This window comes from Thamnophis sirtalis, unplaced genomic scaffold (genome assembly GCF_051295495.1).
Source record: "Thamnophis sirtalis isolate CommonGarterSnake01/CBP01778 unplaced genomic scaffold, rThaSir2_p1.2 scaffold_2, whole genome shotgun sequence".
Taxonomy (NCBI): domain Eukaryota; kingdom Metazoa; phylum Chordata; class Lepidosauria; order Squamata; family Natricidae; genus Thamnophis; species Thamnophis sirtalis.
In genome coordinates this window covers 152643128-152661202 of record NW_028261382.1, presented here as the reverse complement: position 1 = coordinate 152661202, position 18075 = coordinate 152643128, and the positions used below count along the sequence as shown (strand labels likewise).

General features: G+C 35.8%; 1 protein-coding gene across 25 annotated transcripts in view; it reads left to right on the top strand.

Moving 5' to 3' along the window:
* The window catches only part of EPB41L3 (erythrocyte membrane protein band 4.1 like 3), a 157511-nt gene extending 142734 nt beyond the window's left edge, over positions 1 to 14777 (top strand). For 8 of the 25 annotated variants that reach the window (XM_087707234.1, XM_087707228.1, XM_087707238.1 and 5 more), the window contains 11 exons: positions 105 to 179; positions 808 to 999; positions 1086 to 1160; positions 2778 to 3464; positions 3946 to 4068; positions 4740 to 5093; positions 6184 to 6315; positions 8353 to 8451; positions 11876 to 11956; positions 12206 to 12321; positions 13804 to 14777. In XM_087707234.1, the coding sequence (XP_087563360.1) occupies positions 105 to 179; positions 808 to 999; positions 1086 to 1160; positions 2778 to 3464; positions 3946 to 4068; positions 4740 to 5093; positions 6184 to 6315; positions 8353 to 8451; positions 11876 to 11956; positions 12206 to 12316 (1929 nt within the window). In that variant the 3' untranslated portion in view covers positions 12317 to 12321; positions 13804 to 14777. The remainder of the gene's footprint in view (positions 1 to 104; positions 180 to 807; positions 1000 to 1085; positions 1161 to 2777; positions 3465 to 3945; positions 4069 to 4739; positions 5094 to 6183; positions 6316 to 8352; positions 8452 to 11875; positions 11957 to 12205; positions 12322 to 13803) is intronic. The other 17 variants (XM_087707245.1, XM_087707240.1, XM_087707249.1 and 14 more) reach the window with 11 other exon arrangements.
* The last annotated feature ends 3298 nt before the right edge of the window (positions 14778 to 18075 follow it).

The following is an 18075-nucleotide window of genomic DNA, read 5'->3' as shown; positions in this document are numbered from 1 at the left end:
GCTTGTCTTTATTCATATTCCCACAATATTTACAAACATTGCTTAGAACAGCATTTTTACATTCTTTGAATATTGTGGCCCTTACATTTCCCTTTCTTTTTCAGTTTTTTCAGAATAGTCTGATTAAGCGCATACAGGGTGAAAATGTGTATATCAAACATAGTAATCTTATGTTAGAGGTTGGTATGGGTATATATTAGTGCATGTATTCTATGTGTGTTTTAAATATAGTGGTTAAGGTGTGAATTTGTATATCATGCATGATATGTGCATTTTTACTTGCTAATAAATCAAATGTTAAGATTAGGATTTTCTGTTATACTGTTTTATAGAACTCTGTTGCATACGTATATAGATTTTTTTCAAAGTCTCTTTCTGGAATGTGTGCAAACTATGACTCCCCTAAAAGTATTTGATGCTCACATGAATGAGGACTACTTTACACATTGCATATTAAAGTGTGCCCAGTAAATGTTTTCCACCTACAGAGCAATGTACAAAGCACAGGTGCTAATGAAGGCATATTAACATAGGGTCAGTTGCCAGGGAGTTTGGATTGGCTCGCAACCTCTAACAAGAATCCTACCTAGTGGCAAATGCTCTTGCCACATTGTTATGTGTGACGTGTTCTAAGAATTTCTGTACACCTCTCCTTTAAAACACCAGTTTGCCAAGAGTGTTGTGTTAGTGCTGTGAGAGCTAATCTCATCAAGGCTTTTTTGCTGATTAACTTTGAAAATTTATTTCTTTTTCCGTTGTGTCAATTCAAATTTTAAAAAAATGCTGCGCTCCTCTTTCCAAAACCAGGAACTAGATAGAACCCAGGAAGATCTGATAAAACACCAGACTAATATAAGTGAGCTGAAGCGGACATTCTTAGAAACCACTACAGATATCTCAGGGACTAATGAGTGGGAAAAGAGACTTTCAACATCCCCAGTCCGGCTTGCTGCAAGACATGAAGAAGCCCCTATGATTGAACCACTTGTGCCTGACGAGGTGAGTGAATATCTGCCTGTTTTTCAAGAATCTGTACTCCCAACAACCTTCTCATGGATTTTAATGATAGATATCTTGTCCTGTAGACCAAAGAATATAAAGAAAAATCTGAAAAACGTATATTTTTACAGAAGGAAAGCACTGCCTTTCTTGATTCTCAGGTAAAAAGAAAGTTTGTATTTTTGTTACTGAAAGATGCTACAAGTGATAATTTGACAAATACACCACATTTCTTTTCGCAGTGCATTTTTAAAGGCTCGGTTAATATATCACAAAGGTTTCTGATTTAGATTTGTTTTCAGATTTCTTTGCATTTTAGGTTTTCAGAGCTGAGAATCTCATTCTCTGGACATCTGCATATATACATGTTGAAACATCTCAGTGAAAATAATAAGCAATGTTAACTGCCTTTAGAATTCATTTCATTGTAGCATTCATAAAAAATCAGATCTGCTTCTACTATTACAGCAAATATATTTTCCACATGTGTTTACAGTAAAGAAGCATGCTTATCAAAATATTGCTTGAACTTCTTCATTCTTATGTATACAATTTTCATTGTGCAGGCAGAATCTTCAGAAATGGCAGCAAGAATCAAGTCTGTACATAAATATGTTTATATAGAAGTAGGGTAGGATACTGCAGATGAATGTACTTCACCTACTCCTGTATAGCTTGATAGAATTCAGAAGATGCATTTCTTGCGTGAATGGAAATACTATGCTGACTGGAAATGCTCACAAACATTTCCAATATTGTCTACTGTATTTCTATATGTGCATTCAGGGAAAAAGGAGAATAACAGTTGTAAGGTGATCTTACCCTATAAGCTTAAATCATTTTTAAATGAGGAGGTACTGAGCTAGAATGAACTAAAATGAGCTAGAAAAAGAATTCACCATTACCTCTACAAGGTATATGATTATACAAATAGTAGAATTTTGAGGTGCTTTTAGAAAAGCTAAAGTATTTACAAATCTGAAATATTAGAAGGGATCCCAGTGTTACTGTCTTTCACTTGTAATTCTGTCTCTCTGATCATCTGCTTTTCATCTCTTTTTCTTAACTAAATGTTGAGGAAAGTGACAAGCTGCACCAGGAATTTTGATTAGTAACATTATGGACTGTTATTCAGGAGCACTATTAAATATATTCTTGGAAGTATATGAAATTGATGGTTCAGCATATACTTGCAGTTGAATATTCAGAGTATAATGTATTGATTATTTATATAAAGTTATAAAATGCATTATGTAGTGAAGAATTAAAGACTGCTCTGTAACATTTGCAGTATTTTAGAGAGTACAAAATAATTTAATAAGCAGAATGATTCACTTCCATTTATTTTATTCCCCTCCAAAATATTTTAAATTGTTTCAGGCACATAACTTCTCAGAACCAGGTTTGGAGTATTAAATTACATTTTCAGATGTTTGAGGAGTGTTTCATTTCTCCAAACAGCTCTATTTTGCACTTAAAACAACAGTGTTTTGTATTGAATAAAATTAAAAACTAAATGATTTTCACCCCTTAGCTAGCATTTTTTGAAAATGTGTAAAATATTAAGATAATATGGTGCCCCTTGCTGTATTATTTATTAAACTTAGTTGTCACAAGTTGAAATATTTATCTTGCCTTCTGGCTTGTGAAAAGACCTTAGAAATGTGGATGTTAATAAGATAGCTATTGTAATCACCTAAAAGGTGTAATATTTTAGTTTCCTGACATAGAAGTAACCTCTTAGTTGTTCTAATTGAGCTTTTATATTTCAAATGTAGGGCACTGAGGATTGGGTTATTGTAGACAAAGTACCGATTGAGGTAGTTGATGGTGAATCGAAAACCATTGTGACATACAAATTAATGACTGTGAGCAGTAAAACTGGTGACATCCCACCTGAGCTTTTAAAACACAGTATCACTGACATACAGAGCTTTGAGGACTTGGAAGGTGAATTGCTCTCAAAAGATGACAATAAGCAGAAAATGTATACTTTAGGAAAATCCTATGATACTGTTTCTGGGAAAATTGTAACCATGACCACTAAAGTAAAAGAAGGAGAAAAAATGCCACCATTTCAAAACACAGATATGGCAATGCCAGAATCTGTGAAAATCATTCCTGTAGTAGCAGAATATGAAATTCTAGAACCAGTAACTGATGAGAACACCAGAAGATTATCTGATGCCAAAAGGAGGGTCTCTGAGTCCTTGACACCAATTAAAGAAGCAGACTCCCGACTCCAAAGTCCAGAAGAAGAAAATGGGGAAAAAACACTAAAGGCAGATCAAGATTTGCAGTTGCCCGATACGCTGGGAAGTGTACAGACAGCCAAAGCTGAAAAATCGCTGGAGAGTGAGCAACTTGGTTGGAAAACTAAACCTGAAAGGAAACATGGCAGACAGCCACCTTTTACCATTGCTACTGCTCACTATGTCACTGAGTCATCAGCATCAAGAGTAGTGGTAACATACAACTTTGACCCAGTTTAACAAAGCATGACTTTTTAAGACAATATTCTGCACTACCCTGCCTCTTAGTCCTTTTTGCTGCTTGGCTTTATTTTAACAACAGCCAACCCAGCTTTTTTATTATTTCTTCATGATTTAAGTCAATTAACACAATACAAAGCTGACATTAGGCATTTAAACTAAAGATCAGTCTTACTGAAATGTAGTATGCCGCTATTGCTTGTTTTTGAAGAGAAAATAATGCTTTACAAGACCAGCAGAATCCTAGTGCTAACCACTTGCTTGTTTGTATTACTGCTTATATATTCAGTACAGACTTGTGCTAATTTATTTTCCATTATTTTCTCTTTGTAAGCCTGCCACATTTCCTCCTCTCCTTTGTCTTTATTTGTGTCAATTAACATAAACTTTGTGTGTGTCTGTTTCTCTTTCTGTGTCCATATGCCTATGACTATATATTTCTCTGTCTGTTTAGACAAAACAACTTTCCGATGAAAAAACTTTGGATGGTTCTGGTATCTTCACTTTAATAGAATCTGCAAGAAAACCAACTGAGTTCATAGGAGGGGCTACAGCTACTTCACATAGCTGGGCACAGGTGGCCATCTGATTCATCTTTAGATTTTAGTTATTATCTCTTGATGGGTCATAGTATTATTTATGGCAACACTTAGTTTTCCTTCATTATTTTGCACATTTTTAGGATCTTCATGGAAAACATTAATGCACATGCTGGATACTTTCCCTTCCTAAAACTGTACATTTAAACTTGAAGAAATTCAGAAATGGGAGGTAGTAGTTAAATTTGCTATTCTTGAGATAGAATGTAAGTGAATGAAAGATAAAATTGGACTTTATATTTATTAATGATATGCAGATATCCAGATTTAAAGGGCAGAATATAATTTGGAACATGCAAGAATGTGAATGTACATGTCAAATACATCTTAAGGCATTTGCATCTTTTTCCTGATCACATGATCATGCTACAGCATGATCTAATTTGGTTTAAGTTACTTCTGAAGCATTTTATATTTTAATAGGTAGTCCAAGCATGCCATGTGTAAATCCAAATCACATTTTGCCCTTCAAACTGAGGTCTCCTCAGAACCCTAGTCCTTATAACAGAAATCACATGGAATTTCTGAGCACTTGGATCACCTGCACACAAAGTAAAAGCATGCAAAACAAACCCTTGATCAAGTTTGATGGTTTTTAATTGTAGATTTTACACATTAGCTTTTTAATATTAACTTGCTTTTCCTGCAGCGAACAGAAACAAAAACTGAGGAGGAAAAGAAAGCAGAGGAGCAACAGCAGGAAACCATGAAGAAGGTTGTGCAGGAAACTTTAATAGTCAAGGAGAAACATGTAATGAGTTTGCATGCAAGTGAGGATGCTGCTAAATTGGCTGGCCTTCAGCTGGATGCTACAGCACAGACAATATCTCATGTGGCTTCTAGCATTAAAGGGAAAGAGGGCTCTGCTCTCACTGAGGGTGCTAAAGAGGAAAAAGCTGCAACCCAACAGGAAGAAACTGCTACTATTTCTCATGATCTACAAGAGGAACAGAGTAAATCAGCCCATATTTTGAATACACAAGAAAGCAAACCTCTTTTTGAGGTAATTAAACATGTTTAATTTGCTGATTCTGAACAAAAAGATAAACTACCATTTACTTCTTTAAGGAAGTTATGCAATGCATCTAACATTATTATTGTGAGCAGTTTGTTTCTTAAGGCAGCTTCACACGTGTTTGTTCTTCACTTGTATGGCTTGCAAGCTCAACTTGTCCTTTTCATTAATTGTCACTATTTGATTTAGTATGAGATTTAAATGAGACAGCATGGTTACTATATGGTTATGGCTAGCAGCCTGAATAATTGTAGTTGCGAGTATAGCCAGGACTTCCCTTGGTGTGTGAACACACACTAAGTTAATGTAAAATAGCACATAGTTCATCTGGAAGGCATATGCATCCAAGGCAGGATGCAGAAATTCTCTTTCATGGTGATATCTGCTGCTTCATTTTCTTCCATCTGGCCCAACTGGTATACATGCAGATGTTTAAAATAAAGTTTGCTTTTCCCCTTTAACTTCTGGGACTCTTTGAAGATTATGTTGAATGTTTTAAAAAAATTTAAAAAATAAAGGAAACTACACAATGCTTCTTTACATGCATGATGTTTTGATGCTTGTTGCAATGGTTTTTACATTTATTATTTTCTTTTGATTTATTTTTAGCATCATATGCACTCTTTAAGAAACATTTTGGATTAAGTAATACAGCTTAATGCTGATACTAGAACATATTTTATTAGAGCGAAGAGTGAAGTGTAATATTTCATGGAAAAATTACTACCTGTGAAATTATCTAATTTCAAATCTGAAAACACTTCCCAACTCATTTATTAGAATATTCTAATTGTAAACTGTCGTACATGCAATCTTTTCAACCCTGTTTTAACTATTTAAAGAAAAATAAGCTTATGTAAATTTGGATTACAACAAAATAAATTTAAGCTTTAAATGAAAAAAGATATATGCTATTTAAATATGTTCTCAATTTAATATAAATTATGATAAAAATTCTGTTTAGGTGTAAGTTTAAGACATTTCTTTTTATGCAAGAGCATTCATTTACATTTTACTCTGGAATACTAGAAAATCAAACAATTTTAATGTGTCCTACGTTTACATTTCATTGGAACAGTCACCCATTGTGAAGACTGAGGCAGTCAGTTTTGACAGTGCTTCTCTGGGTGGAGAGAAATCGGAAATTTCTATGAAAGAAGCACCTGTTGTCCATACTGAAACAAAAACTATTACATATGAATCCTCTGAGGTAAGGTACTAAAATAATAATAGAATAATAATAATAATAATAATAATAATAATAATAATAATAATAATAATAATAATATGTAAGAAAATTGTAAGAACAGAAAAACGAACTTGAATATGGTCTGGATTGATTACAAAAAGGCATTTGACTCACTGCCACATAGTTGGATCATAAAATGCTTAGAAACAACTGGCATTAGCAAAAATATTACATCCTTTACTGAAAAGGCGATGAAACAATGGAGAACTGAGTTGGCAGTAGGGAATGAGATCTACGGAATGGTTAATATCAAGCGAGGAATTTTCCAGGGTGATTCACTTTCACCTCTTCTCTTCATCATCGCAATGATCCCACTATCAGTAATTTAAAAAAAAATGAAATTAGGCTACCAAACAGCCAAAGAAGCTGAAAAAATTTCGCATTTACTATATATGGATGATTTGAAACTCTACGGAAAGTCAGAAATAGAAATCCAATCATTGACAAACACAGTCCGAGTATTCAGCACCGATATTTCAATGCAGTTTGGCATGGAAAAATGCGCCACTGTATCCATAAAAAGGGGCAAAATCACTGCATGTGAGGGAATTGAAATGCCCAATGGCCAATTAATTAAATGCAAAGAAAATGAAGCCTATAAATACTTAGGCATTCTGCAGTTGGATAACATCAAGCATGGAGAAGTAAAAACTATTGTCAGGCGAGAGTACACCAACAGAGTTAGGAAAATTTTGAAATCTAAATTGAATGGTGGAAATACAATCAAGGCCATAAATACCTGGGCAATACCAGTTATAAGATACACAGCTGGTATAGTTAACTGGACACAAGCTGATTTGGACCTTTTGGACCGAAAAACCAGGAAACTAATGACAATGCACTACAGTTTACATCCACGTGGTGATACTGATAGACTATATCTGCCCCGAAAATCAGGTGGCAGAGGATTATTACAAGTGAAGCAAACAGTTGAAGAAGAAAAACATGCACTGGCTGATTATTTAAAAGAAAGTCAAGAACATCTATTAATCGAAGTAAAGAACAAAAATCTACTGAAGGCCCAATGGACGAAACAAGAATACAGAAAAGATGTGATAAAATCAAGAATGGAGAGTTGGCAGAACAAAGCACTGCATGGCAAATTTCTGGAAAAAATAAAAGATAAAGTGGACAGTGAACAAACTTGGTTATGGTTAACAACAGGTACATTAAAGAAAGAAACAGAGTCACTAATCCTGGCTGCGCAAGAACAAGCTATCCGCACAAATGCCATCAAGGCCAAAATCGAAAAATCCTCTGATGATGCCAAATGCAGACTTTGCAAAGAAGCTGATGAAACTGTTGATCACATACTCAGCTGCTGTAAAAAAAATCGCGCAGACTGATTATAAATTGCGGCACAATTCAGTAGCACAAATGATCCATTGGAATTTGTGCAAAAATTATAATATTAAAACAGCAACAAACTGGTGGGAACATCAGCCTGAAAAAGTCACAGAAAATCAGATGGTCAAGATCTTGTGGGATTTCTGTATACAAACTGACAAAATACTGGCGCATAATACACCCGACATCACACTGGTTGAGAAAAATAAGGTCACAATCATAGACATCGCAATACCAGGTGATAGCAGGGTCGCCCAGAAGGAACATGAAAAAATCGCAAGATACCAGGACTTAAAAATCGAAATTCAACGACTATGGCACAAACCAGCAGTGATAATTCCAGTGGTAATTGGCACACTGGGTGCTATACCAAAAGCACTGGAATTACATTTAAAACAGTTAAAAATTGACAAAATCACCATCAGTCAAATGCAAAAAGCCACACTGCTTGGATCTGCACGCATATTACGAAAATACGTTACGACGTCCTAGGCCCCTGGGTGGGGCCCGACTAGTAACCAATGCCAAATCCGGCGAAACAACTGGCCGCTGTGATACAATTGTATAATAATAATAATAAAATGTTTGCTAACTTTACACAAATAACTCCAATATTGAATGCATTTATCATTTCATATTATTTTTTCTTAGGTGGATTCTAGTGCTGACTCTGAACCAGGAGTTCTGATGAGTGCACAGACTATTACTTCTGAAACTACTAGTACTACAACTACTACACATATCACCAAAGTAGGTGTATCAGAAATTTGTTATAATATAGGCATAGGATTATTGTTAAATATATAAATATCTGAGTGAAACAACTGAAGTAATCATTTATTTGTTGATCATTAAATAGAAGAGATAGCTAAGTATGCTTTTTATGGCTTAGTCTTTTTCTTTTTTAAATGTATTTTAATGCTTTAAAATGTAGCACATAAAGAATAAATTAAAAACTGATCCGAAGTTCTTTATAAACCAATTCCAAATTTTAGGAATAATAGTCAGCACCACATTGACATCTTTTAAGTTTTAACTCCCTTAACAATGTTGAGAACATTAAACCCTTACGGAATTTCCTGGAGCATATATCCAAATCAGTGGTGGGTTTCAAACATTTTTGGAACCTAGTCTGTTGGTGTGGCCTGCTTTGAGGGAGTGGCTTGCCAGCATGTGACCAGGTGGGACTGGCTTTCCGGCCATGTAACCGGGTGGGAGTGGCCAAGGTGATGTCAGCATTCCCATTCAAGATAAAGGTATAAATTATACAGAAAAGAAAGAGTCATCTATACACCTGAATTTAACTTCAAAGCAGTAATAACAACTTAAATTCATTAAATAATAATGTTTGTTATGGCTATGCACTGTTTTTGAATATATAGGAATGTAAACCCCAGAGCATCTACTTGGTACTTTTTAAAGCAGCGGCGCCTTTTTTCTGGATTCATGAAATATCTACTTTAAAGAGTTGTGGGTGGGGTACTATATTTACAGTCTTGTATTCTCTTCAGTACTTTGTTTGGAACAGAATCCAAAGTACCATGCAGTCCTAGCATTTGTACTAAAGCTAGGCAAGTTATTTTACAGGGCTCTGAGCACTCCTCCAGATCTGGTCAATGAAGCAGATGTTTCAAAGTACTCCCACAACTTTCCAATGCTTTGAAATCCCACCAAATGATTTATAACAAGCCTATTTCATACTTTCTTCTATATGGCAATCAAGGTGGTTTTGCATATAGTTCACAGATGGTCTATTTTCCAAGAGGGCCAAGAACTGCCTTTCCTAGATTGCACCTTTAGCTTCCTTGAATGTTAACACACCTTCAGGCCATTCATATATAGACTAGCTCTGATCCTGGAACCATATCACATGCTTTATATATTAATATCATATTCAACGTAATCATTATTGCTAAAAAAACAGGCAGCAGTTAGAGTAGTTTGTAACAAAACATGGGCAAGAAACAAGAAGTTGATTCACCACCACCACCCCTATTTTAGCTTATTTCTGTCTTATCTAATATTTTCCTGCAATTCTTCCATAATCCAGACTACTAAAAAGAGTTCTACATAATGATACTTTTAAAATAAGTTTGATGTCCAACAGATTTCCTACTTATTAATATGAACAGGTTCTGGCCTGTTGCTTAAAAAAATAAATTCATAAATATATCCCCAATAAAAAAGAATAGTATGTTGGAGTACTGAAAAACTCAGCCAAATGGGAAAATCCAAAGAAAGAAATATTGGACTTCCTGCTAAGAAGTAACAATTTATATATAGTATGCACAATTCTTTTAGTTAAATTATTGCTGAACAATTTATAATAGTTGCATCAATGTATTATTCTAAGATATTTGCCACTACTACCCTACTTCCTAGATGTTCACTATTGTCTCCCACCCACCCTCCAAGATTTAAGGGCATGTGAAACAGTTTTGATGAAAGTTGCATGATATGAAACTTCTCTCCTTTGAAATAATGTTTGGTTTTAATTCTCTAATGAATCAAAAGGAATGTTTCATGCTTCCTTGTTACACAGCATTTGTTTTAGCTTTCCATAGCTCTCCCCAAAACCAACCAAGGAAGATAAAACCACAGAAAACTAATACTGTTGTGCACAGCTTTGCACTAAATTATCTGTATAGTAAGCCAAAAATAGTTTAAGATTATAATTAGCCCACCTGTTTCCCCCATTAATATGCAAATACATTTTTCTTGTTCAGAGACTGCATGAGAGATTTCCCAGTCCTTGCCAAATATCACACATCCACATAAAGGGAGCAGCAACTCTTCTGTGAAGGGGGGGGGGGGGGAATTCGGCTTCTCTCTGCCATTTAAAGGCTGCAGCAGGGAGAATCCCAACTTTTTTCCTCTCCCTCCATTCACAGAGGAGCTACAGCTCCCTTTATGCTCCTCCTGGCCTCCTCCCTCCCGGGGAACCCACCTGAAAGGGACAGGCAGGCTGCCACAGCTTCGCTGAGAAGACATTTCTCAGAGAGAAACTTCTCTGGTCCGGCTGCACCCGAGCAGGTGGAGCGCCTGTGCGACCGGAGCAACCACGTGGCTCACCTGCATTGGCTGTCTCCCTGGCGACGAGTGGCCAGTTGCGGGCACTCCACCAGCTCGGGTGCAGTGGACCGGAAAAGTTTGCGTGGCACTGGCAGGCAGATTCTAGGACGCCTGCCTGCCGGTAAGGGACCTCCCCGGACAGTGCTTTTCTGAGCATGGGGACACGGACGGCACAAACTACTGTGTGTCTCCCCGTGCCCAGAAAAGCGATTCCGTTTAAGTCCTTTGCTGGCAGACAGATTCTAGGATGCCTGCCTGCCTGCCAGTAACAGACCTCCATGCACAGCACTTTTCTGAGCATGGGGAGACGGACGGCGCAAACTACTGTGTGTCTCCCCATGCTCAGAAAAGCGATTCCATTTAAGTCCTTTGCTGGCAGGCAGGTTCTAGGACGCCTGCCCGCCAGTAAGGGACCTCCCCGGACAGCGCTTTTCTAAGCACGGGGAGATGGACGGTGCAAACTACTGTGTGTCTCCCTGTGCTCAGAAAAGCAATTCCGTTTAATTCCTTTGCTGGCAGGCAGATTCTAGGATGCCTGCCCGCCAGTAAGGGACCTCCACACACAGCGCTTTTCTGAGCACGGGGAGACGGACGGGTTAGGCGTTCCGGAACTTACTTCCGAGTCCACCAGTGGAACCTCCTCTCACCGGATCGGTAAATTTCACCATCCGGTTCTCCCAATCCGGTGCTAACTGGCAGAAACCCACCACTGATCCAAATCATATGCAGATGGCCACCTGTGCCCAGCTATGTGAAGAGTACTGTATCTTCAGTATAAATAAATTACTATCACTTTTTAAATGTCCAGTGATCAGTCTACCCAATAAATTCTAAAAAGTGTTTATGATGTAATTTCTATTTAATATTATGAGAGGTTTTTTTACCGTTGAGATCAGAAACTTGTTCCTATTGCACATGCATGTCGTGCATTTTCGCATTTGGTATTCTGAAAATTAAACAGCATATCAACCATCAAGCTGCCTTTAAAATGAAAGCATGGAACATAGAGGCAAAAACGTTCTAATTTCCCAGAGGGGGGGAAAGTAGTAAACTTCCTTTGACCGTATCTTGAGGCCTTAGTTATTTTTTTTCCCCCTTTAAGACAGTGAAAGGAGGCATTTCAGAGACAAGAATTGAAAAGCGAATTGTGATAACGGGTGATGCAGACATTGACCATGATCAGGTATGATGTGTAAGCTTCTAAAATTAGCTCCAAATTAGTCTATTTTCTGTAAACTTAAAAGTCTGTTTTAGTGCCAGCAGGTCTTTAAAATATATTACAATTCAGTTCAAATGTAAAATGTCTGTTTTGAATCACATTTCTTCATTTGGAAATTGAAAATTTAATCATGAATCTCTCTTCACCTTGCTACTGATCATGCATGTTCCACCCCCTTTTCCTTTCTGCCCTTCTGTGGTTTCCTTATGCTAGGCGCTGGCTCAGGCAATTAAAGAGGCCAAAGAGCAGCACCCTGACATGTCAGTGACCAAAGTAGTGGTACATAAAGAGACAGAAATCACACCAGAAGATGGGGAGGATTGATACAGGTAAGAGGAATAGATTTTTTCCAGGCACTCATAGACTGGCATGTGACAAAGATCATTCCTTCTCCTTGAACCCATCATTAATCGTTTCTATTTATTCTTTCTGGCATTTTGTACTCTCTCTTGTACAAAAAAAAAAGAGAATGATTTGGCTATTTAGGTTAACTTTATGGAATAGAACATTTTTTGTTTATGTTAATGCCAGTTAGAGAAATAGGAGGAACCCATTTGCTTGTGTCTGCTTGCTGGTTGCTATGCATATTCCATGAAATAGCTCTGTAAATTGACAGTCCTGAAGATTGCTTATGCAAAGTTTGTGGGCAAAGAAAGCATTTTCTCTAATTGTAAAATACTGTTCTGCCTGAGAAAGCTTGCAAGTATGTTGAACTGAAATACCAGTATTTTAAGTTTTGACTGTAAAGTTGTTTGTGAATAACCTTTTTTAAACTGTTCATTTTTCTACGTTTCCTAATAAGTTCTGGCAATTTTTATGATTGTTTCTTAAAAGGAGACAATAACATGCAATTTTTTGCTGCTGTGATTGAATAAAAGCATGCCGACAAATTCTTGCTAAATTAGCATTGGAGTGTTAAATGCAGCTACTATATGCATGTGCTAGAATATGTTTGGCATACTAACCTGCTATTGCAAGATTTAGTGATACTTGTACTCTACAAAAGCTGAATTGTGTGTAAAAAAGAAGAGATGGCTTTTATTTTGTTTGAACTGCTTGTATAATCTTAATTTCAAAGACGTTTTCCTTATGTCCATATAAATTATGTGTTATTACATTAAATATTAGCATTTTCAAAAATCAGTTGCTGTTGCTTTAGCAATATGTGAGGAAGTTGAAAATAAGAGAAGGAACAAAGAAAGATAAGTCTTGGAGGAATTATTTATAGAAGAACATTTGGGAATTACAAATACTCTATTTATTGTATTTTTCGGAGTATAAGACACACACACACACACACACACACACACACACACACACACACCAAAAAAAGAGGGTGAAAGTTTGGGTGTATCTTATATACCGAATGTAGCCCTGCCCAGCCACCAGCCTTTGGCCTCTGCCTCCCAGCAATTTACCTCCTTGCAGCAAACGGGAAAAATGGAGCTTGCGGAGGCAGCAATAGGCTATGGCAATCCTGCAGCCTGAAACCGCTAATCATCGGGAAGCCCATGCTGAAACTGAAATTGAAAGTGAAATGGGCTGTTTGCTGCAAGGATGCCAAGAATTTAATCTGAAACATTTTTTATAAATATAGATTTGCAGTCAAAAGGCTCTCATTACAATAATATAATTGTATAGATTTTCAGAAAATAGAGATTTGACCTCAACTTACTATTTTTATGACTCATTGAAGAAACCTAGAGTTCTTTTGTATAGAAATATTTTCTTTTTTTTTACTTTATTATTCAAGATTTATTTTTATTTAGATTTATTATTGATGGAATTTAACTATACTCTTTCTACTGCAGGATTAGAGTAGCTTTCTTATGAACTTCATCAATGGGAATATCAGAGCCTATATGGAGTCTTGGTTCTAACCCAGTTGACGCATCTCTCCAGAGAAATTTTCAATATGGAAGATTTTGATTTTAATTGCTAATTAAGGACACTGGCAGAAATTCCCCAGTTACAGCAATTTGAATCAGCTTTAATAATCTAATAATTGCATGAAACGTCAAATTACAAAAAAGCAGCATTTTTATTTTCCTAAATCAACTTTACATCTAAATGGCACGTTCATCAACAGTTAAAACAATTGTATTATGCTACACATAAAGCAGCTCATGCCTTTACTATTATTGAAAGTCTAAACACAGTTTCTTGGGGTGCGCAAAGTTTTGTTTAGGGAAAATCAAGATCACACTACAATATTAGAAGCTGTACAGGTACTATATATATATGTTTTATTACATTAAATGTGCCAATAACATACTTTATTCAACAAATAATTTGAATCATATACTTGTTATAATTTGTTATTATTCTTGTTATATAAACAATGGTGAATCTCTAATCTTATTTAAATGCTTATAAAATATGTTTTGTTTATCTGATTTGGAACCCTTAATAGCTAATGATTTTTAGGATTGTTAAAATTAGAAATCCTGCCGTCACTTTTCTAAAGTCTCAATCTATACATTTGCATTGTGATTATTTTGAAGAAATTGTATGTTTTCTTTAGCATCTCAAGTTCTTCTGAAATGTGATTTTTCAAAACCAAGTTGTCCACTCTCAGAGAAAGATGTTTCTTTTGCAAGTCTAGTCAGTGTTCCTTACTTAGGTCAGAGTTAAGCCTTAAACCATACAGAACACTTACAAAACATTATTTCATTTTTATTATCACATCAATCTAAACGGATCCTATGTTCTTTATGCTGTCAGTTTCATCACAATACATGGCGAATGTATGTTTCTGCATAGTAAAATAAAAGTGGTAAATGCACCTAAGTTTGTACTGGTCTGTGTCAAAATGTTTTTGCTATATTTAAATGTTGCTACTATTTGTATAATATCAAAGGCATTTATTATGTTAAAGAGATGTTCTTTCATAAAATTTCAATATGGTTTAGGTAGATAAAGTAGATCAGGGAAAAATGAAAGAAATTGTAAAAACTAATTCTGTTGTTCAGTTTTGTACATAGAACTTCAATTTGATTTCTTCTGTATTATATATCTATGTAATGTGTTTCGTGTAAGTTTAATGAGAAACATGATCAACTGAATATTTTTGAGCATTAGCTTTAAAAAATAGTTTTGTATTTTATATTCTAAATCTAGCCAAAATGCTCTAAATGCTATATTGCAAGAATTCAATATGTGTTTTGTGATCAATCAGTGAAATGCTGAAGTATTGTGCCTTTGATGTTTGAATTTAGTTGCTCATTCACAATTCAAGCATGATATCTTTCACTGAAGAGAAGATGTAATAAACTTCATTTAATAGGCTTTGAAATAATAGAGTACCTAAAATGTTATTTTTGTCAATAATAACAGTATACACACAGCTCAAGTACAGGAACTTTGAACAAAGGCTAGAATAGAAGCATTTCTTCAAAGAAAGGGATAGAATAGAATAAGTATTTTGAAATAAAAAAGATAATTTATAGAGAAAACATATAGGGTCTTTTGCAGGTATAAAGCCACATGTCCAGTTTATATGTTCAGTGCCTACCACATATTATATAATTATAAACCAAATGACAGTAAGAATTAATTTGTGGCTAAATATTTTACTCTATACACAGCAATAAATCATAAACTTTTACTCACATTGTATTCTTATTGTAGAAGCTTTCAATTCTGACAAAGTTGCTTTATTGTAAGTACGATCAAAGCCATGTAATTCAAAAGATTAGTCCATTGCAGAACACAAAAACCAACCATAATTATAGCATCCATTTTCTCCAGAGTTTAAGAAAAGGGCCTTCTCCAGAGGCCCTTTTTTCCTCTCCCCGTTTTTATAAATGGAAATGAGGCCATTCTCTTCCTAGCCTTGATAGTGGAAGAATATGTCCCCTCAGAGAACCATTCAGGTTCTTACTTTAGCTTCAGCCTTAAAAGTAACCACTATAGGTGCAATGTTGTAATAATCAGGTTTAAAAAAGGTCAGGCTATTATAACAAATTGTGGATGTTTTACCATTCAGAAAATTGGCATAGCTTGCCAAGTCAAAATATGCTTCTATTTGACATGCTAGTGGTTTTGGCCATGTTCATGATACTTAATATATGGGAAATACTTTATTTGTATTTACTGATCTTCAAATAACTTTTGATTTGGTTAAATGTGATAATTTATTTTTAAAGAGCCCTCGTGGCGCAGTGGTTAGAATGTAATATTGCAGACAATCACTGCCCACAGCCTGCAGTTCGATCCTGACAGATGGCTCAAGGTGGACTCAGCCTTCCAAAGTCGGTAAAATGAGAACTCCGATTATTGGGAGCAAAATGCTGACATTGTAAACTTCCCCAATAGAGCTATAAAGCATTGTGGTATATAAGTCTAAATGCTACTGCTAAAGCTAAAACCTTTTAAGAGTTATTTTTCATAATTTATTGATTACTCATATCTTTAAAATTAGTACAAAATAGATACTTAGTTTATTCAGCATATTCTCCAAAAAGTTTCAATATATGCATCTTCAGGGTGGGTTTGGGTCTTAAAGTGTGATCGGAGTTGCCATCTTTCTATAAATCTTGGGGGGGTGGGGGGAGAGTTCTGGCTTTATTTCAGTAAGTGGAATGATTGGTTGTGTGGTTGTATCATGATTGGTAGATTGGTCCTGGCTGTGTGACTATTGTTGTTTCGTGTTGTAGCAGCCTGTGTGGTGGGTGGGGCTTGTTTGTTGACTAGGGCTGGTTTCCAGATGTCTGGTAGGCGGGAGGTATCGTTATGTTTATTCATGTTGTGGGGGTGTATCTCTGTTTCGATAGCGTCCATAATTATTCTCTTGTTGAAGTGTTCTGTTTTGGAGATTAATATGTATTAATCTCCAACGGATTCCAAAGAAAAACAATTACCAACCTAATCCAAAGGGAGAATCCCCCCAAAAGCCAAGACACAGAACAGGACAACGGTATCGCCCTCCTCCCTTACATCAAAGGCACCACAGATAAAATCAGCAAAATTCTCCACAAACACAATATCAAGACCGCCTTTAACACTGACCAAAAAATAGCCAACATCTTATGAAAGACAAAATCCAGCTAGAAAACCAAGTAGTCTATGAAATACCATGCAAAATCTGCCCTGCAACATACATAGGACAAATGAACAGGAGAATAAATGCACGCATCGCAGAACACAATAAGAAAAAGAGAAAAAACGTACTCCCTTTTCCAGCACCTTAAAGCTACAGGACATGAAATTAATTTTGAAGGAACCAGGTTAATCTCCAAAACAGAACACTTCAACAAGAAAATAATTATGGAAGCTATCAAAATAGAGAAACACCCCCACAACATGAATAAATGTGACGATACCGCCCGCCTACCAGACATCTGGAAACCAGACCTAGTCAACAAACGAGCCTTACCCACCCAGGCTGCAACACGAAACAACAATAGATACACAGCCAGCACCAATCTACCAATCATGATACAACCACACAACCAATCATTCCACTTACTGAAACAAAGCCAGCACTCCACCACCACCCCCACACACCAAGATTTATAGAAAGATGGCAGCTCCGATCACACTTTAAGCCTGAAACCAGCCTGAAGATGGCGACCTTGCTGAAACGTTGCCAAGACAATCTCAATCTTACACGGGAAAAGAAAACTATATATAAGATATAATTGTAAACATTTTACAGAGGATTAAATTCTACTTAAAACAATTCACAAGAAAAACCCATTTTAGATTTGAGGGTATCTATTATTCCCAAAAGCCTCTGAATCAAAGGATAAGTCATTTGGATGTTATGTAAATTAAAGAGTGTATTGGAGTTGTGTCTATTTCATATATCATAGATCAATACTCTATTGTGTCCAAAGTCCATTTAGTCAAAGAAAGATAAATTAAGGTTGCAGTCTACTTGCAAGTAAACCAGCAAATGATTGTGGTTTATTAAAATTATTGCTATAAATCCTTAAATATTCCTCTAAGACACCAGAAGTTATCCTATCCGACTTACTATTATAATTGGGCTCGATGCTCATCCAATCATTTTATTTATTTATTTTTCTTGCTTTGAGCTTCATATTTGTGCATGACATTCATTCTTTGCAGCGGAATCA